The sequence below is a fragment of the Rhea pennata genome, chromosome 3, assembly GCF_028389875.1.
Source record: "Rhea pennata isolate bPtePen1 chromosome 3, bPtePen1.pri, whole genome shotgun sequence".
Lineage (NCBI taxonomy): Eukaryota > Metazoa > Chordata > Aves > Rheiformes > Rheidae > Rhea > Rhea pennata.
The window spans coordinates 73,033,147-73,054,953 of NC_084665.1; the positions used below are offsets into that span (position 1 = coordinate 73,033,147).

Genomic DNA, 21,807 nt, shown 5'->3' on the forward strand with positions numbered 1-21,807 from the left:
TGTATAATCTTTCAAGATTTTCTGACCGTGAGACAGACATTCAGATGTCTAGAAATAAGTAGGTTAAAGTGGAGAACAGTATGTCAGCATATTGCCAAGTGTCTACAGTCTAGATTCATAAACTTTACTAAGTATCGTATTTAGTAAAGACACTTTTTGTAGAAAACCTTTGTGAACACTAAATAAATCCTTAAAATTTGCGAAGTCTTTTTTTTCTCAGAAACTCTCTTCCCTTCCTATGGCTATTAAAATAGCTCTTTCTTGGAATAGTGGGCCTTTCTACTGAATTTTCGTAGTTCAGATTTCAGTTCTGCATATGCAGGTAGTTGTTATCATTTTTTAAAGCTTTGGTAAGTAGTGCTTACAAAGATGGCTTTTATTAGGTACAGCTATTATTTCTGGAAAGTATGTGAAACTTCAAGACTTTGATCTAAATATCAGTTTTTTGGAGTTTCTGTTTCAAAGCAGGGGAATAAAAGCAAATTATAAAAATTACAGAATTATTTTATTACAAAAATCTATCAATCTGAAGTTAAAAACTAGTTCAGAAATTGAGGTTCTTGATACTTCAGCTTGTTTTTCTCCAATTTGAAACAAAAATGTGCTTTGTCACAGCTGCTGTTATTCCAGTTAGAAAAAAATACGTTATTTTATGTTAATGTGTTGTAGAGGAAGAAACAAAGGAATAAAATTCATGTCCTGTTTTAGTTCCTAAAGTAATTTTATACAGTATTAAGCCAAACAGTTTTTTCTTCACTCATTTTATTACACAATCTAAATGTCACCTTAGTCTCTCTTTGTAGTGGAACTTGGATTTTACTATGATATCTATTGTTTATTACATGTTCTTAATAAGAAACAAATTAAAAAGTGGTTTATGTGTCTATTCTAGAAGATTTTCTTTTTTTGTTTCCAGAAGATTTCATATCTAGGATACAAAAAAAAAAAAAAAAAAATCCAATATGAAACATTTTTTTATACAGGCTTTTTCTTGTCACCTATTTCCAAGCATTCTGAATCACAGGTTAGAAGGGACCTTTGGAGATTGTCTAGTCCAACCCTCTTGCTCAAGCAGGGTCACCTAGAGCACATACCACACTGGATCGTGTTCAGGCAGGTTTTGAATATCTTCCAAGAAGGAGACTCCACAACCTCTCTGGGCAACCTGTTCCAGTGCTCTGTCACCCTCACAAGAAAGAATTTTTTTTTTTTTTTTTTGTCATGTTCAAATGGAGCTTCTTGTGTTTAAGTTTGTGCCTGTTGCATCTTGTTCTGTTGCTGGGCACCACTGAAAAGAGCCTGGCCCCATCTTCTTGACACCCTCCCTTCAGGTATTTAGAGGCATTGATAGGATCCCCCCTCAGGCTTCTGTTCTCCAGGCTGAAGAGGCCCAGCTCTCACAGTCTTTCTTCATAAGAGAGATGCTCCAGTCCTCTGATCATCTTAGCAGCCCTTTATTGGACTTGTTCCAAGCCTCTCTTGACAGGGGAGCCTGACACTGAACACACTGCTCCAGATGCAACCTCACTAGGGCTGAGTGGAGGAGGAATATCACCTCTGTGATTGAGTCTCATTAGGTCTTGCTGTGATAAGCTTGATATTATTTCAAGATCAGACAAAGTTCAGTTTTTATTCTTCGTAAATTTTTTTTTCTAGTGGTTAGGATGTATAAAGACGTTTATTTAGAAAAATGCACTATGAAATTTGACTCCTTAGTGAGACAGTCTGTATTTCTTTTACAGTACAGTCACTTATATTTAGAAAGTACTTTGTAATCAACACACCTGGCTTTTATTTTCACCTTCAAAATAGCTATTAAGATGACTGTTTTTCAGATTATGCTTTATATGTTTGTGTGTTTTGGTGGTCAGGATCTTAACGGTTCCTGAGCTCATTAAAGTTAATACTAGAAATGCCAATGAACTAAATATGTTCATGTCTTATATCTTTAATTAGAGCCAAATGTTACAGCACAATACAATCGCAGAATGGTTGAGGTTGAAAGGGACCTTTGGAGATCATCTAGTCTAACTCTCCTGCTCAAGCAGGAGCATCTAAAGCATGTTAGACAGGATCGTGTGCAGGCGGGTTTTGAATGTCTTCCAAGAAGGAGCCACGTCCTCTGTGGGCAACCTGTTTCAGTGCTCTGTCACTCTCACAGTAAAGATGTTTTTTGTTATATTCGGGTGAAACCCGAATATAAGGAAAAGCTGCTTTACTGTGAGAGTAAATACAATTCACATTATCTTTAATAATTATTATTTGATAATAATAATTACTAGTAATGTATACTATTTTTGACTGTAAAATAATAATAAATAAAAACAAATAATAAAATAAATAATAAACCTATTTTGAAATAAAATGCCAAAATCTTACGGTAGTATCTCTTTCTGAGGCAGCCTTTATTTTGAATTGGTGCCATATGGAAATTATTGTTCACTCTATCTAATTAAGAAACAAATCTTGACTTTGTTGAGACAGAATTGTTTTGCATGCATGATCTGTACTTAGAATCTTGAATCAGTAGGTGGTATTCTCGTGTATTGGTTCTGCTCAGAGCTTATGTCAGAAGGAAAATTGCACGTTTAACTAGAAGAAGCATAAACAGTAGCAAGGATCAGAGTTGATCTTTAGTTTTCTTGGGGACAGGTTCTCCTTTTAGGTGGGTTCCTATTACTCCTTTTTAGGAACCTATTAATATTAGATTATGTTAGCGGTGGTTTCATTGAGTGGTTTTAGGAAGTCATAAAGTAGTTTAATTTTAAAATACAATTATATAAAATATGTAAGATATATGCATGTTTTGTTGCTGATTTTGTGTTCGTTTATCGTTCCTTCCTGTTCATTCAATGAGTTCAGTTTGAAGTGACATTATACCATATTCAGTTATTCAGGATTTAATTTGTGGGGTTTTTTTTCTTTTTCCTATGCTATTTAATATTAAATGTCATCTTTACTTTGAAGGTACAGAGAAATGATGCTTGCCTTGAAGAATGTCATGATGGTTGTGGTGGAATCTTTGATTAACAAATTTGAAGAAGATCGGATGCATAATAAGGAACTGGATAGTAAAACTAAGAAGGAATGTCAAAGTGGTTATTACACGGACAACTACTCTGACAGTGATTCCTCATTCAACCAAGTACAGTGTGCTTTCTGTCTATATTATGAAATAAACATGAAGCTGGCAATTTGTTAAGTTCCAGGATAGTTGGTGGAGATTGAGAAGCAGCCCTAAACAGTGATTCATCTTGCCTGTCTTTGATGCTTGTCCTAAAATTACTGCCATTCTTCTCTTGAGGACTGAGCTTATACTAGATGCCTAACCTTTAGACAATGTGTGCTAGATGGAAGAATCCTACCCCTATTCTCTAAAGTACCTGTTCAACTATTATAAAAGAAAAAGACAAAATAATGAGAAAAGCAATACATTTAAATTTTTGTGATTTTACTGTGGGACCTAAGTAATGTGCAATTTATTTCCAGTCTGCTGCACTATACTGTCTTACTTAATGAATTATTATAAGGTATAAGATGTATCACAAAGACAGAGTAAACTTCAAAACATAAGCAAAATATATAAAAGAATGTTGCTGTAAATTTAACATTGGCCAAACAGAAAGCACTTAGAATGTTGATTTTAATATTAAATTAGGATAGATGTTAAAATACTAATTATTAAAAATAAATTAGATATCCAGAAGACTACTGATTTCTTTTGTTCTTTTTAATAGGATATACTAATCATAATTTTAAATGTATGTTATAGAGTTACACGTTCATGAATCAAGAACAATTGCAGCTGCTTGCAGAAAGGCTTGACCCTATTCAGCCGAAGGAAGTAAGTTTAAGGGAAGAAATAAAATCTTGTTGTTACAAACAAATGTTTATGGTATGTTGAAAATGGAGTGCATGTACATAACCTTCTTATGCTTATGTGCATTAGTGAAAGCTTGTCCGTAATGGTTCATGTGTGCTGACTTTAGTCAGAGTATTTCATTTTTTGTATGTGTCTGGCTCAAAAGCTTTCTTGCAACAAGTATTTTTTATGATGAGATCATAAAAACCATTTTTATGATGAGATCATAGATGAGCATTCTTTAATTTGGAAAAGGTTATATGAAAAGTAAAGTCCCTGAAGCTTGGTTTCATATATGCATACCCTTTACCCCTTTTGATAACTTCATGTTGTCCTTTGTGATACCATTATCAGAAAAGAGATACACCTACTTATTTGCCAGCAAACTACTGCCAAATGGAACGTATAGTGTTTAACTTAGGTTTGTCTTTCTGGCAGTAGTAATATGGCTCACTGAGCACTGCTCAGCTGCTGATACTTTGAGGCTTGCAGAAACATATTATTTTGAGAGCGCTCTCTCTCTCAGTAGGGTTTGCCTGCAGTCATTATTTTGAGAGCTTTCTCTCTTAGTAAGATTTGCTTGCATTTGTCCAGCAATTGACGAAGTCATGGCAGTTAAAAATCTGATACTATTAAATGTTGTTTAACTACCCTACAGTTGATTTCAATAATACGAAATAAATGAGCGGAGACTACGTTTGTCTTTCAGTAGAACAAACTCAGATATTTGAAGTTATTTAGGTTATAAAGCTGATGAAAATTCAACAGTAGAACATCAAAAGTGTCTAGTAACTCATTTTTCTACTTAAAAATATTAAAAAGTGCAGTATTTCTACTTACAAAATATTTGATTGCAAGCAGAATGTAAAACAGAAATAAACATAATCATTCCATCCAGTATTGAAAACCTAATTGTAAAAATGGCTTTGTTGCTTCTTAAAGTGTACACTTTTTGTTCTTCTCACTAATGCAGTGTTTTGACAAAACACCATAAGAGCATGGAGATTAAATGTTTTGGAACTCCTTATCTGTTCTACAGCCAAGGCCTGTTCCTTCCTTCCTCCAAAGGCTATTTTAAATTACTTATTTAAAAGGTGGCTGTTGATATATTTGAGTTGTTTACCTTTTTGTCTGCTTCAGGTGCGCCAAGAAGCATTGCAGACACTGTGCTCTGCCCCTCCCTCTGATATACTGAACTCTGAGAGTTGGCCCAATCTGCGTAAGCATCTAACGGAGTCTCTGTCAGATCCTGATGCAACTTTCAGTGTAAGCTAATGTTCTGTATTCAGTTATCAGATGTTTAGGTATAATAAAGAGTACTGAAGACAAATAAAAAGTTACATGTGTATTACAGGTAGTCCAGCAGTGTCCTAAGGCATTTGTTGTTATTTGAGCACATACCAGATAAACTGGTTTTGAAGGAAAAGAACTGATTGGTTCCAATAGGTCTTGATTTAAAGATAGCTGCAACAGGACTTTAGAGGCACAAGTACTTTTTAAAATGTTTTTAATGGGGAATGTCTTTTGACGAAGTAAAATGGAAAAAAAACCCTGCTCTGTAAAACATTTAATGTTAATATTTCCTATTTAAGTCAGGTATATACTTCATGACAGTAAGAAAATGATGTTAATGATGCTGATGAGGGAAAAAATTAGTGATTGTGCAATGCACTGCACATGTATGTGCATTGTGTATGTGTTAATGTAATACATTGCTTGCTGACTCTTTTTCATCCTTAGGAGAAAATTTTGAGATTCTATGCAAAAACCTTTTCTTCTTCTCCATTTAATATGACAAGAGAAGTATATACAAGTTTAGGTATGTGCACTAAACTACATTTAAGACTTCATGATTCATGTACTTCCTGAAAATCAGTTATATTTTACTATAAAACAGTCTAATACTCTCTCTCTCTCTCTCTCTTTTTTTTTTTTTTTTTTTTTTTTTAAGCAAAGCACTTGGAGTTGTATTTTCTTTCTGGAGAATATCATCTTCCTATTTCTGCTGGTCTGGATGTATCTAATACAGATATAAATCGTTTACTAAAGAAGGTATAAATGAACTTTCCATACCTTCTATCATTTTTGTCATAACCGAAACACCATGCATTATTTATATTATTTATATTTTAATTATAATCCCTGCATTAACAGGTGCGCCTTTTAAATGAGTACCAAAAGGAAGCTCCATCTTTCTGGATTCGTCATCCTGAAAAGTAGGTCGTTTTCAGTAATGTGTTACTGTTCCTAAATTTAATGATTTGAACATGTAATGGTTACATACAATTTTAACAAAAAGATGGTGGCAGGGTATGCAGATGATTAGATAGTGTTAAGAAGGAAAATAGAAACATGGGGGAAAGTAGAATGGAGTAGTTGCATAGAAGCAGTCATGGGTCATATTAAGATGCTTGCCTTGCTTTTAAAGTGTTATGAATGCTTTATTATAAAAAATATGATAGATGTTTTACAAAATAATAAGTATAAATTTAGTGTTCACAAAACATTCAGTCATTTTGGAGAATACTAGAAGGTTGCTTTTAAGTTTATTCCTGGTAACACAACAAGTATTAATAACCTTATAAGATCAAATTAAAAATAGTGATTGATACTTACTGTTTATCTGAACAGTAAGAGGTTTACAGTAAATTTGTTTCTGATTATTACTTTTGGAAAACTTTAACTGATTTGAGAGTTTTGTTCTCTTTTTCCCTATTTGTGTTGAAAGATACATGGAAGAAATAGTGGAGTGTACCTTGTCACTGTTGTCAGTAAAGCGTGAGCCTAGTCATCTTGCCTCTCCAGAATTTTTGAGCCCAGTCTATTTTTTGGCTCTGCTAGATATCAAGGCTGTTTGGTTCAAAAAATGGACGGTAAGTATAAATAAATAAACCCAAAACACAGTTGTTGATGTTTGGCATGCATCTTAAAAGTGGATTTATGAGTATTAGTATCATAGATCTATTGTGATTGATAATTGCCTATACTGAGCGCTGTAGCTAAAGTCTGATGTCTTAGGATTGTATGTCCTTTGCCCTTTAACCCTACTCTCTCCTTCCCTTTTTATTTGGGTACCAAATAATTTTTATAAAATTTCGGGGATGTTTATGCTCATTAGGACGTAAATCCCTTTGTCATAATTGACAGAAGTCCACCAAAAGATGCAAGTGGTTCTGTAGAATAAATGATGAGCAAGAGAGGCATGAAGGTACAGTTATAAATGCTACAATATATGCAACTTGATGATTCTTGTTGGACATTAGAGCATTCTGCAGTCTGCGATGTATAACCTTATGATTCATGATTTACACAATGTCATATAAATGTGTAGTCTAAAATTTCAGTATGGTTATTGATTTTTCTGTTTTACACAACACACTACACACATTTTTCTAAAAGAATATATGTTTTGTCATCTTACTGTAGTGCAAACAAAAGGCTCGATTCAGTGTAATGCTGGTTTACGCTTGCTGGAGTTTAATTCATCAGGGATGCTGCTGTGCACAGGGTCCCTAATGGAACAGAACTGGAGTTGATTTGGATTTTTGTATTTCAAACTGAAGCTATTTTGGAAGTTTAAATTAGTTCTTCTTTATAATTTTAGCATGCATATTACAGCAGAACAGTGGTCCTTAGACTTTTGGAAAAGAAGTATAAATCTTTGGTAAGTCTATAATTATGGTTGTCGGATTTTACCTGGAACTTGTTTTTGCTTTATATGTTTTGATCTGAATTTTTTCCCCCCTTTTTTCCTTTTGTCAGAGCTGTTCCCTCATCGTTATCTAGACAACTCTTTTTTAATTATTATTTATTATTTTTTAATGATATACCTCATTATTAAATGCAAAGAAGGGTATATGACCTAATCTGAGTGAGAGGAAATTTCTATGCCTTATAGGAGATGTTTATTGTTTATTAAGTCTTTGTTACATTCGTATTGCATTCATATTTAGAATTATTTCTATAAATGTAGGGAAAAAAAGCAAAAGATACCTAAAAATTGTCATAAAAGCTATACACTGAATTTAGATTTTTGTCAGGAAGAGACTCAGAAAAAAATTCATCATAGTCTTTTAAGTTGTGATATGAAGCATTAAGGATTCAAAGTGACAGCAAAATGTATCAATTGGAAAATGTATGGTAATGTAGATGCTAATGCTATCTTATATTCTGTATGGGAAGATCGCTCCACTAGGATGAAAATTTCATCAATTTCAGTGAAAGTAATATAGATATGAAGTCCACTTATTACAGAACTGAACTTTTTGTAAAATCATCTTATACAAATCAATAAATGTAAAATGCATATGGCTGATAAAAGCTTAAAATGAGAAATAAGAATGGGTGTGTTTGATTTGTTTGTCTGTATGCATAGCACAGAGCATAGAATAAGGCATGGTTGTGCAGCAAAAAGTATAAATGGGGAGTCCGTTATAACAAGGTGGTCTAGTATAATTTATAAGCATAGGGTAAGCTTACAATTACATATGATTTTATTTAGTACGTATATTTATTTATTTTACTTCAACTTTTAGTGTGCGCATATTACTTTGAACATATGTGAAAAATATCTTAGTAGCTCCAAAATAAAATAGTTGTAAGCTTACTTTTTTGGTCATACACTATATTTGTGATTAATTTTTAAGTTTACACTGATAAAACTTTTTATGGCAGTGATTAGGCGATAATATGATAATGGTTCATCAGTTTTGCAATAGCAGGGATAGCACTGGCAGCAAACCCAAACTTAGAGTTTCTTAATGTAGATATATTCTAGACAAAGGTTTTCACGTGTGGATACTGGCAGGTTTCCATGTTAATGATAATATAGCAACCAAGTATAGGTAATCATTAATTTCTCAAAATACTTGCATGTTCATTCTACTCTTTTTCATAGATCAGTTGTTTTAGCACTTACAGAACTGAAGTTTCTGATGATGCATTTTACTAGTGGTGTAAAATTTTACCTCCTGGTTTGCCTCTTTATGCAAACCACTGAAACACGATCAGTTGTTGCAGTGATGTCAATATTTAGATTCTTACATTAAAGGGTTGTACTTGGATATAAAAGAAAACAAATTCACTGTAAAATGACAGACATTTTATTTTTGTGTGTTTTTTTGACAGATTAATGCAGCTGTCCAACAGTGTCTTGACTACTTTGAGTTTTGCAAGTCATCAGCTGACAGAACTTCTAGAGTCAGCATTTTTTCCCAGCAGCGCTGTAGTAAGTAACTTTGCATGTATTGCGTTATATGCTTGTGCATCTTAATTTTCTAGGTCTTTGCACTATATCAAAAGGCAAGCTGTCTGTTGGTTTTCATCAGAAAACATTTTATGTTAGTTTTTTGAGAGAACTGTAATACAGCTTACACTGTATGTCTTCATATTCAAAATGATCCATGTGTATTACAATAGTTGTTCAAATGGGTGTTCTAAATTTTTGGTTTTATTGTTAAAGGTGAGAAGCAGAAGTTTTCTTATACTGGACCAGAGTTGCAGTACATCTATTTTGTGCATTCACTGTGCCTTTTAGGAAGATTGTTGATCTATAAGCAAGGTCGAAGTCTTTTTCCAGTACAGATGAAAAACAGAAAAGGTAAGGGGAGAGCTGAGAAAAACGTAACCTGTTGAGTAACAAGTATATCTGTTAGTGTTGTGGATTTATAGGACAGTCCTCTGTTCAGCAGTCCTTTACCTGGAAACCTTTGTTAAAAGATGGCATTGATAATCTTGAGCGGCAGCACCATTTTTTTAATCTTTGATAGAAATGATTGAATAGCTCACTTCTGTCCTTATATTCCGTACATGAATTTCATGTTGAAGGAGAGTTGCATCAATACAGAAGTGATTCAGTGTTGCTAGATATGGATAATATCTGTTGTTAATCAGCTGTCATAGTCAGTTGAAAAAGAGACGTGCAGGATCAAAACTGTTTTTCTGGTGTGAAACCAAACCAGTATTTCAGGCTAAATACAGATGAAAAACAATTTGGAGTTTAACTTATTAATGTAATTGTTAAGCCATTGTAGAGGAAAAGATTGGTACCTATGGAGCCGAGGAGAGAAGAGATGAGATGGTAAAATATTCTAAAGCCTAGAAAAGTCTGCATATAGCAGTACATTGTGCAGGGTTGACAAATACAGGTGCATGAGGAATACAGTAGTCTGCCATTACATTAACGTCTTTACTAGTTCAATATGGATTGCATAGTATTTCTAGATAATAGTTCTTGGACTTTTCTTTTGAAGGTATTTTGTACTCTGGTTTGAGGATCAGGACTTGAGAGGTCTAGTATGAAGTGGCTGTCTTGTGAGGAAGAAACATCCACTACTGTTTGAGTCCTTTTGTCATTTGCTGATAGGCTGTATATTCCACTCAAGCAGTGGTCCCTTGATGATGTTTAGCTTTTTCCTCTTCCTACAAAAGCCAGTGATCTTACCATCTATCCTCTTAACAGAATCCATCTCAGTTTCAGAGATGCCAACCCTTTCCTCACAAATTGCCTGATTTATTAATGTAATTACATTAAACTGAAAGAAGTAGTTCCTAACCTGCATTTAGCTGAGCATTTGTTGTTTTTGTTTCAGACCTGAAAAAGAGTGTGTGTGTTCGACCGTTTATCTTTTTTTCCAGCTGTATCACTTAATCTATTAGAAAATAATGCTTTTTCTTACAACCATACATCCAGCATTCTCAAACTTTGGCTGCCATCTATTTCAGTGGAAGGCATGGTAAGATTGGAGTTGCCTAAGTTGGGAGCAAGATCAAGCTTTATAATTGAGCATGAAGTGATACGGTAGAGTTCCTGGGAGGTGCATGTCCTTTGCTTTACCATTTGTATGTAATGTTGATGTTCTCAGTAAAAGAAATGTGTTGCTTATGCATATTTACAGAACCAACTTTATTTGTAAGATTAAAGCTGTATGTTGATTTCCAGATTACGTTTTTCTTTCTTTCCTTTTTTCTTTTTTTTATAGATCGTGTATCACTAACAGATCTGTTGGTATTATTTACTCAGCTTATTTATTATTCTCCAAGTTACCCAAAGACAACTTTGACAGTGCATACAGGTATATGTTTACATACTAATATATTCATAATAATGAGTCATTTGGTAACTTCTATATTTTATAATTTTTAGTTTGGGTAAGCATGTAATAGCATATAAGTAAGGGTAAGCAGATAGTAGCAGTATTTGTGCAAATTTTTCTTTCCTGCCTCTACTTGTATTAAATCAGTGCTTAACAAAGTTATGTTTCAGAAATATTTACCTAAGCTGTACAGATATATTAATGTATATGTATGTAAGTTTAAAAAATACAAATAAATACTTCTTGTGTTTGCCAGACAATTATTCTCCAGCAAGTCTTGTTACAGAGATTCTGCAAGTTTTTTGTGACCAGACGGGATGTGCTGCTGAATGTTTATATACTGATGCAGTGGTAGATGCCCTTCTTCATCCTATTCAAAATTTACTGAGTGGCACAGAGGTTTGTTGTAGTCTTTCAAATAATATTTAAACCTATGTAGGATCATCATATTACATATTTGCTCTACAGAAGATGTATGTAGTTATATGGAATTACATCTGCTTTTTTTATCCACAAGACATATGAAAATCTAAGCACCCATGTAAGAAAATCTAAGCACCTGTGAAAGAAAATCTTACCTGCTCTGCTTGTTACTTAAAAGGAAAAGTACTTTTATTCATTTTTAAATTCAGCTTGCAACTTGAAGTGTTCTCAAAGCATGGAATAGGTAAAACCTATAATACTTAATAGAAAATTATTGTTTTTTTTAAGTTAGAAAAAGGGAGCGAGGATTTTTCTTTTTTTTTTCTTTTTTTTTTTTTTTTTTTTAACATCCTCATGAGATGTAAAACCTTTGTGAAGTATTATCTACACTTAGGTCCTTGAAAGCCTAGTTATGCTTGTATGGCAAACTGCTTTAAGTTTCAGCTTGTCCCATTACTTTCTGTTTTATCTGATACAGTTTCATTGATCTAGGTGACAGTGAGTCTCTGGACAGAGATATGAGGATGAGGGCCCCAAATGCACATGGAGTACATTAGCAACCTGAGCTGTCCTGTATAGAGAGTCTTTGAGAGAAATGAATAGCTGTGATGCTTTGAATTGACTTCCTGAGATTATGAAGGCAGCCTAGGATCCTACCCTATGTACCTTATTTAGATTCTTAAAGTGAAATTTTGTCAATACCCTCCTAATTATTTTTTACTATAGTTTGTTTTTTAAATATTCTTATCTATATATTTTTAAATTGAAATATTTTTATAAGTGTAAATAGCTGATCTCAAAAAAATTTTAAATAGATATTTCTATAATGCTTAAAACCATGGTCATGAGAGACTTGATCATGTCAATAATTTAGATGGTTTGTGAGTACCTGCGCTGAGTACAATAGCATTGTTTATACATACATTATACATATTGGAAGGATATATGCACTCACTTTTGTAGGATCAACACTTCAAGTTGTCTTGTTATTATTTTTTACTGCAAAGATTTAATGCAGATGTTTTAAATGATGAAAAAGACTGAGCCTGTACATATTTTGAACACTGATAGGTGAATTTAAAAATAGTACTAAATCAGTACTTCATTGATTTGCCATGACTGAGGTCTCTATAATCCCTCAAGCAATCTCAATAGTCACATTATATTATAAAGTGTATACAACTGTCTCTGTTTTGTATTGTACATTAGTAAACTATTATTAATTTAAAAATAATTAACCTTTAACAGTTCCTCCTTTTTTCTTTCTGCTATGAGCAGCAGTTACTTGTAGGTAGCTGAGCTCTTACGAGCTGTAAGCCCTCCTACACCTTAGCGTAGGCTTATTTGGGAAAAAAAACAACAATAAAAGAGGTCATAGTCAAGAACACTTAATGCATACATGAAAATCTGTTATGTTTGCACAGTGGCTGTTTTAGGCCCAGATCTGTATACGGTTGGTAAATGTGGAATGTGTCCTAGTTGTTCTGATGAAGCTGCTGCACCAGTGCAAATTGATTTGTATCATATCTGGCAAGTGGATGGTCAGAAAAATCAGAGTGACCCTCTTCTCCCTTTATAAGAACTGGAACTATTTGCTTCCCAACCAAGCCACTGGCACTTCTTTCACGCCCTGAAATCCTGCGACCCCATGTAGGATGTGGTGTTTGCCTCTATAATGCTGGACTATGCTTCTGTGATTTATCTCAAATGGAAGGCTGCACTGAAATATGATAAGAAATAGTAGCACTGGAAACTTTAGTCATCTGGCCACACATCTTTATTAATTTAGGGAGGAGGTAGGGAGCCCATTGGAGCTGCATGCAGCAGTCTGTTCTCAGTTGCATAGTGGGCCTAATGAGCAAGTATGGTTCTGTTGTTTGGGCTGTAAATCCACTCCAAAAAAGTGCAGGGCTTGCTTGCATTTTAAGTAGAATAGTACTGCTAGTCTGTCCTACAGAGGGGTGGAGAAACTTGGTGGCTATGAGCAGCTGTCAGATTTTTTGGACAGCAGTAGTGACTTTTTGGGCTCTGTAGCCTCTGAATGGCTGCTCAAGCACAGCTGATGTAGAACACTTTATTCACATTTTAAATAAACAAAGTACTATATATTCTTTTGTCTTGCACAAGAAAAGTAAAATAAAAGTACTCTGTGAAGATATAGTGACAGCCTAGTACAGTTCTTTCTTGGAATGCTGAACGATGTCTCCCAGTAACCTAAAAATAAAAGTTCAGAGAGCCTGCTTTTTAACTCTCTGTATTACTGAAAATTTTAACCAAAAAACAGGGTCTTAAACATATTTATCTTTTAAGTTCCTTAGTCCACAGGTATTAATAGTAAATGCCTTAAGTTTTAAAGTAATAAGACTTTATTTTTCCTCAGTGCATCATATATAATATAGAACTACCTGTAAGAGAAGAAACAGGAGATGAATAGTATAGCATTTTAAAATCCCGTCTCCCATGAATCCTGCTGTCCTTGATGGACGAATGAGAAAGATGTAAGCAGTGGACTTTCAAATTATTCTTATATGCTTATATATGCTTATTCTCCGCTTGGACGTACTAGGTATTTAACAAGCATTACTGGGAAACAGTAATCATCCTTGTGTTCAGCTCTTTCTAGAAACTTCCCTAAAATGCATCTCTCTGATTCCTCTCCATTTTCCCTAGTATGGATAGGTGGAAGTTACCAAAGGACATTTCTCCCTTTGAAAACTATAATTCTTCTTTGTAAGCACATCATTTATGTGTAAGTCTTGGGAACTGGGAGTGTTTCCCAGTTTCTGAGTGTTAAGGTACACTCTAGTTATCTCATGACTGTATGCTGAGAAATGAGCTGATGTGCAGTATTTTCTGAGGCATGTGGACAGGAACAGAGTTTCGATGAGCGTCTTTAGGATGCTTAGAACAAGCCATGCGGAGCTGCAACTGCTGGATGCTTGCCCTGGGCACATCTTCTCCCTTTTTCTGCTCCCTCAGGGTTTGGCTGCCAGGTTCAGGGCCAACTTAGATAATGGTGCTGGTGTGCAGCCTAGGTGATTGCTGGGCTATGTCTGAGCCTGACCCCAACTCAGCTTTGTGGCTTGACCTTGGACCTACCTCTTCTCCATCGGCTTGTCTGAGGATTAGTACTGTTTGCTGAACCTGGCTACCGTGACTGGACCGGGTCTACTTCTCTTGCTTGGGTAGCATTGGAATGACCATTGGTTTGATGGGGAAACCTCTGCCTCTATCCCTCTGACTTTGCATCACACCTGGCTCCCCTGCCCATGCAGAGCAGCCTGCCCTCACTGCTACCTGAGAGGGTCTTTGTGGAGCACCATGCTCGCTTGTCCACCATTGACATACTGGGCTCACTTACTAATGAGCACTGGCCAACTCGGCATTTATTCCGATCAGACATTTACTAGTGGGTGTACTGGACAGAACAGTCTGAATTCCAGTGTTAAATGTTCAGGCCCTGTTGATTACAGCCCACTTTACAGAATCAGTTGTGCCTCCATGATGTCCGATGTGCATAAAGAGTTGCCAGAAGTTTGCTCCAGTGGGGAAGACTTCCTTCCTAATTTCAAAGCAATGACTTATTATGGAAAGAAACATGCTTGTACTGTGACTTTGGGAAAGGAGGGAGAAATAAACAAGAGCAAGGTTTTGAAGAGAGAATTTAAGTGAGGTGGACAATCAAGATCTTGTGAAATTAGTTTTCCCATAATAGCTAAAGGGTTGGTAATTCATACACACAAAAAGGGAGTTGATGTATTTGTCACCTTGATTAAGACACCCAGGATTATTGGGAGTCTTCCCACATTGATTGTGGAGGAAAAAGGAGTGTCTAATTTCTAATAAGAAATGTCTGTTTTCCATATCTCTGCAGTCTGTGGAGTAGTGTCATAACCATTAACTGGTAATTACTGCTTTTTGTGATGAAGATTTGAATGTAGCCTGCTTGCTTATTTTGAACCATTAAGCAGTCATTAGAAAAATGACCTTCAGGTTCTGCATACGCAAGCCAGACTTGAATAAACAGATTTCACAAAAGCACTGAATTTTAAACTTTTTTTTTTTTTTTTTTTGTGGCTTCCAAACAGATGTATGTAAATTGTCTTGAAACGACTTTAATTCACGCAGCAGATATTTTGGCAAGGATTGCTGCTGTAGAAGATGGTCTTTCTGTTCTTCTTTATGGAGGAAATGAAAACTCAGCCAAAGATAGGTAAGAGTATATTAATGAATTACATTAGTCATATGAAAAAAGACTTGTTTTCCCTTTTTTATTTATTTATAATACACAATATGTTTTGTTTACGCTTTGAGTAAACAGTACATGATTATCAGGTAAGATAGGAAGTGTTTTAGAGAATGTATTGTGGAGATAGTTATGTGACTAGCTGGGGAAATGGCATTTTTAAGAAATACTTTTTATTAAAGGAGATTTTCATGGTTTATGGGTTTTTCTTACTCATATGAGAGAGAGAGAGAGCACGAGTGAGCGAGCATGCTTTCCTGTCTCTGAATGTAGTTCCAGGGTACTCATTGTGTTACTGGTCAGGCCAAAGGGCCCTCTTTAGTATGTTTTCTTTGAAATAAATATTGAAAATGAACCTTTTTATTGGAAGGCTAGATTTAATGTACCATTTGGATCAGCAGTTAAGAGGCATACTTTTTAATACATCAGGAGCTGACATACATAACAGCATATCTACCTTAGGAGCTTGTGTGATCCAATGGGTAGCGTATTGTGAGATGATGCTAAACAGATCAGTAAAACTGAGAGTAGTCTTTAAAAGTAACTAAGCTGCAGGTCATGAAATTAGTTGAAAAGTCACAGCTGTCAGTTACAAGGAACGTGTAGCTGGAAATGTTGGAAGTAAAAGATAGCGATTTGGAGAAAAAGGTGTCCTTTGCGTTACTAACCTATAAGACTTAAGAAACAGATCTCAGATACGGAAAAAGAAGAGCAAGCACAAATTTTGCCCCCTTATAATAAGAAGGGTAGTACTGATTAAGCAAAAGATAAAATGACTTGTCTTGTTCTTCCTGACTGGACTCTTTAAAAAAGATAAACAGTATGTAGCTTGTGGTCATGCGGGCTACATGGAAGGCAATGAATTCGTTTTGGGTTTATGTGGACCTGTAGCTAGAGTATAATCACTTGCCCTACGTTTTCTCCTCCTCTGAATGATGTTACAGGGATTAACACAGTGGGCCAGAGTTTCTTTCCATTGTTCTTACAAAAAATTAAATAGGCTCATGCAAGGGATTTTTTTCAAGCTGTGTTGGTGACTGCAAAACAACATTTTAAAAGTATGATTTTATTTCTAGTCCTACAGCTGTTCATGTAATTGTTGAGTTTACAAAGAAACTTCTTCATGACGACATTTCTCTTTTATCTGGATCCGAGCTTTTGCCAGTTGTTAAAGGAGCTTTCATTTTTGTATGTCGTCAGATGTACAGAACCTGTGAAGGCCTGCAGGTGCTTATTCCTTATGGTTTGCATGAATCTATTGCAGAAGCTTGGAAAAAGGTAAATCTCATTTGGAATCGGGAAGATTAGCAAAATCTTACTGTAAGAGTTTCAGTTTGTACAATAGCTGTTCTTTGGTTTAGATTTTTTACATTTAAGTAGTGAGATAAGAATGCTTGGCAATTAATTCTTGTTCTAAAAATTAACTTCTGTTTTTCAAATTTTCTTTCTGTATGTGAACTTGGCAGGTGCTTAGTTTAAGACTTACATGTTTTAATGTGAAACCAGGAACTCTGAAGATGTATAGGTAGATCTGTCTTTCGTAGACTAACATATTTCTCACCATTGTCCTTGAAAGAGGTCATCTGATACCATAATGGCCAGTATCCACCACAAATCTGGTCGTCACTCTTTGGTTTGGATATATAGAAAGAAAAAAATTCCAAGGTGTGGTCTTAGTAGATTTTTAGGATAAGCTAATTAGTTTTGAGGGGACATAGGAGGAAAAATAAATTCGAAATGTTTGGTTAGATGCCATTGAAATGTTCTCAAGAGACCTTATGAGTTGTACAGGCAGGAGTTCTCTCATTTGCATACTTGGATAACCTACTGAAGTGTTGAAAGTGTAACTTCAGTCTGATTGCTGGTCTAAGACTCTTTCTGCTTGAAAGAGCTTGAGCTCAGCAGTTCTGCTGCATACTGTGCATGTACTGAACCTACTTAATTCACTAAACTTTTCCAGTTCTGTTGTTCTGATAGCCAAACAACATGAAAATTCTTACCTGGTTATTATAACCATTAAGTTGATGTGGAAAAATGTATCTGGATGCAGCAGTGGCAGTTTTCAATAAGTTTGCAGTGAAATAAAATTGACTTCTGGTTAACTGAAAGTGTATTTAAAGGATAGATGTTAAAAGTTTTAATGGAAAAATGAAATAAAATTGTTTGACTAAAAATAGAACCATCTTTTTTCTTTTCCTCCAGTGACTGTAAAATATTTGCTTAGAGTCAAAGGATCAGACCAAGCTAGAAAAAAAAAATTGACTAAGCGAGTAAAGAAACAGAGATTTGAATACAAGGGAAGCAGAATGGAGCGATTATTCTTCCTGTAAATGCTGTATGGTTTTATTATGATTAGAAGTTTTAGAAATGCAAGCAGTCACAATGTTTACTGAGGCAGAAAATATCAGAAATAAATAACTTGAATAGAAGAGAGACTTTAAATCATCAGCTTGTGGATGTTTCTTACTACTTTCACATACGAATATTTTTATAAAAGCATAAACTTTTAGTTGAAAAATTACTTAGTTTACTGTGATATACTTACAATTCCAAGTTTCTCAGCAAAGAATGTCTTTTTGAAACGATGTTGCATTGAGAAACCTGATTTTTGTTGAATAGAGTTTAGTTTAATTGAATCATGCTGTAACGTACGTAAGTCTGTCTTTTTGTGTTTTCCTTTCTTATGTAACTAGTCAGTCTTACTTGAACTAACTTGTTACTCTATTTAGTGGTTATCATATGCAGTCTCCGATATGCTTTTGATGGGCATTTTCTAGTTATTTGTTCTAGAGCTCTATAACAGGTACACATGCACAGCAGACTTCTGTGAGCATTATAATCATTTGTTATAGTGTGGAACATCATTTAGACAAATTGTTTTGATACATACAAGATATATAAGATGAATGCATAGAATTAAAAAATCATCAAACTTTTAAATGATAAAATGCCATTTCTTCACACGATTTTGGAGGTCAAATTGAGGCTGAAGTGCAGTCTGTGTATTCAGGACTTAAGGAACCAGCAAACTGGTATACTGAAAGTCAAGTTTTCAATTCTGTCATCTTGATTATTTTTTGATAGTTTTCTATCATTGGCCTGCTTTAAAACACGAGAAGACTGAAAGGGAATCTTATCAATGTCTATAAATATCTTAAGGGAGAGTGTCAATAGGATGGGGCCAGACTCTCTTCAGTGATGCCCAGCGACAGGACAAGAGGCAGCAAGCACAAACTGAAACACAGGAAGTTCCATCTGAATATAAGGAAGAACTTCCTTACTATAAGGGTAGCAGAGCACTGGAAGAAGTTGCCCAGAGAGGGTGTGGAATCTCCTCTGGAGATACTCAAAACCATCCTGAATGCGATCCTGTGCAATGTGTGCTCTAGGTGACCCTGCTTGAGCAGGGGGGTTGGACTAGATGATCTCTATAGGTCTCTTCCAACCTCAACCATTCTGTGATTCTGTGAAAATATTCTACCATTTATAGTGTAGCTAAAAGATTGGAATTCGATTTAAAAAAAATCTATACAAGCACTGGTTATGAGTTTTTTAATGAATAGACTAGTGGTTGTTTTCTCTTACTTTACATGTCTCTGAGACTTAATACTGATGGACAAAGAGGTTTTTTTCATGCCAGATCCTGATAAGAATTCTGGGACAAACGTTGACATTATTGCACAGATAAAAGAAAACTTGACACATCTAGGACTACTAATGACTTTAATAAAGCAACCTTTTCTGGATAAATTATCTAATGTATTTATAACAGTGTAAATCCACTATGTTCACTGAAATTAACATCTGTATTATATATTGCTCACTTTCATTTGAATGAATTGTGCAATATGCTTCTCATGCCTAGAAACATAAAAAGCTTAAATCATTGATCTTAAATATTAGATGTTTTCCCAGAATTATTTTCAGATATCATTTAAATTACTGTCCCCATCAAATATAATGTGTTTGTGTGGGGGGGTGTTTTTTGACAGTTATGTAGTAAATTTGCTACTGAGAAGTAGATGCATAGAAGTGTGTGTGAATATATATGTATGTATATAAAATTTACACACAAACATACATACATTATGTGATATTTTGCAACTTTCGGAGTCTATTATTATTATTTTTTAAAAAAAAGCATTTTAAGGAATACTTAAAAAAAAAAAATAGCCTTATAGTGGTTTATACCTGAGTAAAAAGTGAAAAACGATTTTTTTTTTCTGGATAAAAAATGAAATCGAATGGTATATTCTCAACCAATACCAAAGGCTCAATTACAACCTGCTCACTCCCCTTTTTGATATTTTCTTTTTGGGGTCTTTTGTCTTTTTTGACACTAGTTAGAGAAGTCTAGTGTTTAAAAATGATGTAAATGGACAACAGGTTTGGTTGTTCTTTGTTTTTTTTTTTTTTTTTTTTTTCTAATTTCACAGGCAAGTTTGCTTTCAGAAAGAATTCCCACTCCTGTGACTGGTGCAAGCTCCCCTTCGCCAATAAGTCAAGAATCAAAAAATGTGTAAGTAATACCTAAATTAGGGTCACGCACTGCTACTTTACTGATGTTTGAGGCATCTTATAACACTGTTGTCTTAGCCTTTTGCCAGAAATATACTGGCAAGGTAGATGGAGCAGTATCGTCCTAGCATAGGTCTCTGTAGAGTTGCAAAAATTGTTCTCGACCTTTCAGCACCTTGTTTTTGGAAATTCTGGACTAGTTTCTAGCAGAAGCCTTTTCCTCCTCAAACACATGTAAAAACAATAATTTGTGAGTTCTTACTAGTTGCTCACAATGTTTTTCCATTGGTGAGAAATTCTGTACTTGCTTTGCCAAGTCAAAAATTTATAACTTCCACATTAATATCTAGGAAAATTTGTTCAGGCTCAGATAGTAAGTTATCAGTATGCTTAAGGGTGGTACAGGTCTTTTGGTTCTTGAAGGAATTATCTATATATTATGTGCATCTCTCTCTTCATTGACCTTTAGTTCTACTGGTCTGGGTTTGGATATTTGTACGAAATAGTCTAGTACTTACTATAACTTTCCTAAATACTACTTCTACTAACATAACGTAGGCATAGTCAATGCATTTTTATTTTTCAGAGCTACAAATTGTAGTGTTTCTAATGTTTTCTTATACTTCTTTCAAATCTTCTAATGACTGTTCTGCTACTCCTACAGCTCATTATCAGAAGAGACTTTGTTAGATGCCTTACTAAATTTTTCTGCCACGCCAAAAGGACTATTTCTGCTTCATAGTACAGGGGCCATGAATGACTGTGTGACTTTTATGTTCAACAGTTTATCAAAGAAAAAGCAGGTAAGCATTACAGAGTATGGACAATACTCTGTAATAGAAAACATTTTTAAAAAAAGTACTGTGATAAAATAAGAGACAAAAGAAAGCAATAAGCAAATAAATTTATTCTTTGCTGATGCTGCATGTCCCAGATAACAAAGTATTTGATAAAATACTTGATAAAGATGTTTAGTTGTACTCTTGACTGTGGCAAATCTGTAGAAGGTAATTTTCATGAACTGTCCAATTCTAGTGATACAGTGGATTAAATTCTGTAAGCAAGTATAGGAAAGATCAATATTGAAGAGTTCCATGCACTGTGTCACTAATTCTTTGCTCTATATTTGTGTCTAACAGACAAGTGAAAATGAAGAATCTGGTAATCAAGTGATTGTTACACAAATGGCAACAACACCAACAGGTGCTGTAGCTCTACAGAGTTCAGGTAATTAGAAGAGCAATTTTATTACAAATAGTTACTTGCTATAGTCTCCAACAGAAGAAGATTATGAGAATGATGTTAAAAAAGATGAACTGACTGGAATAATTATGTAGTATTAGCAAATGTCTTGATTTCTTCTTGTTAGGAATTTATTCCTTCAAATTCTTAAATCATTCACTTATCTTGATGCAGTTATTTTGTTTCTTACAGTATATGAAATTTTTATTTCATGGTTTGAATTCCCAGAAATTTTCTATATGTGCATAAATGCATTTATGACTGTTAAGAACAAGCTGCTAACAAGTTACAGGTGATCATTAATTCTCATCTGCAGATCAATAAGTTTTGATTTCTGTAACTGGTTTGTAGTTTTCCATGGCTACTGGCTGCTCAAAGAGTGAAAGAATGCACAGACCTGAATGTCATTGGTTCTTATATTC

The 21,807-nt window shown here is 34.5% G+C and overlaps 1 protein-coding gene across 1 annotated transcript in view; it reads left to right on the top strand.

The window, feature by feature from the left end:
• The window catches only part of TBC1D32 (TBC1 domain family member 32), a 79,373-nt gene that overhangs the window by 6,539 nt on the left and 51,027 nt on the right, over positions 1-21,807 (top strand). Inside the window, exons 4-20 of the mRNA XM_062570928.1 lie at positions 2,968-3,145; positions 3,773-3,844; positions 5,003-5,128; positions 5,603-5,681; positions 5,814-5,914; positions 6,017-6,078; positions 6,591-6,735; positions 7,467-7,526; positions 8,990-9,089; positions 9,324-9,461; positions 10,843-10,935; positions 11,213-11,355; positions 15,468-15,592; positions 16,702-16,903; positions 20,062-20,144; positions 20,808-20,946; positions 21,283-21,370. Of these exons, the coding sequence (XP_062426912.1) occupies positions 2,968-3,145; positions 3,773-3,844; positions 5,003-5,128; positions 5,603-5,681; positions 5,814-5,914; positions 6,017-6,078; positions 6,591-6,735; positions 7,467-7,526; positions 8,990-9,089; positions 9,324-9,461; positions 10,843-10,935; positions 11,213-11,355; positions 15,468-15,592; positions 16,702-16,903; positions 20,062-20,144; positions 20,808-20,946; positions 21,283-21,370 (1,934 nt within the window). The remainder of the gene's footprint in view (positions 1-2,967; positions 3,146-3,772; positions 3,845-5,002; positions 5,129-5,602; positions 5,682-5,813; positions 5,915-6,016; positions 6,079-6,590; positions 6,736-7,466; positions 7,527-8,989; positions 9,090-9,323; positions 9,462-10,842; positions 10,936-11,212; positions 11,356-15,467; positions 15,593-16,701; positions 16,904-20,061; positions 20,145-20,807; positions 20,947-21,282; positions 21,371-21,807) is intronic.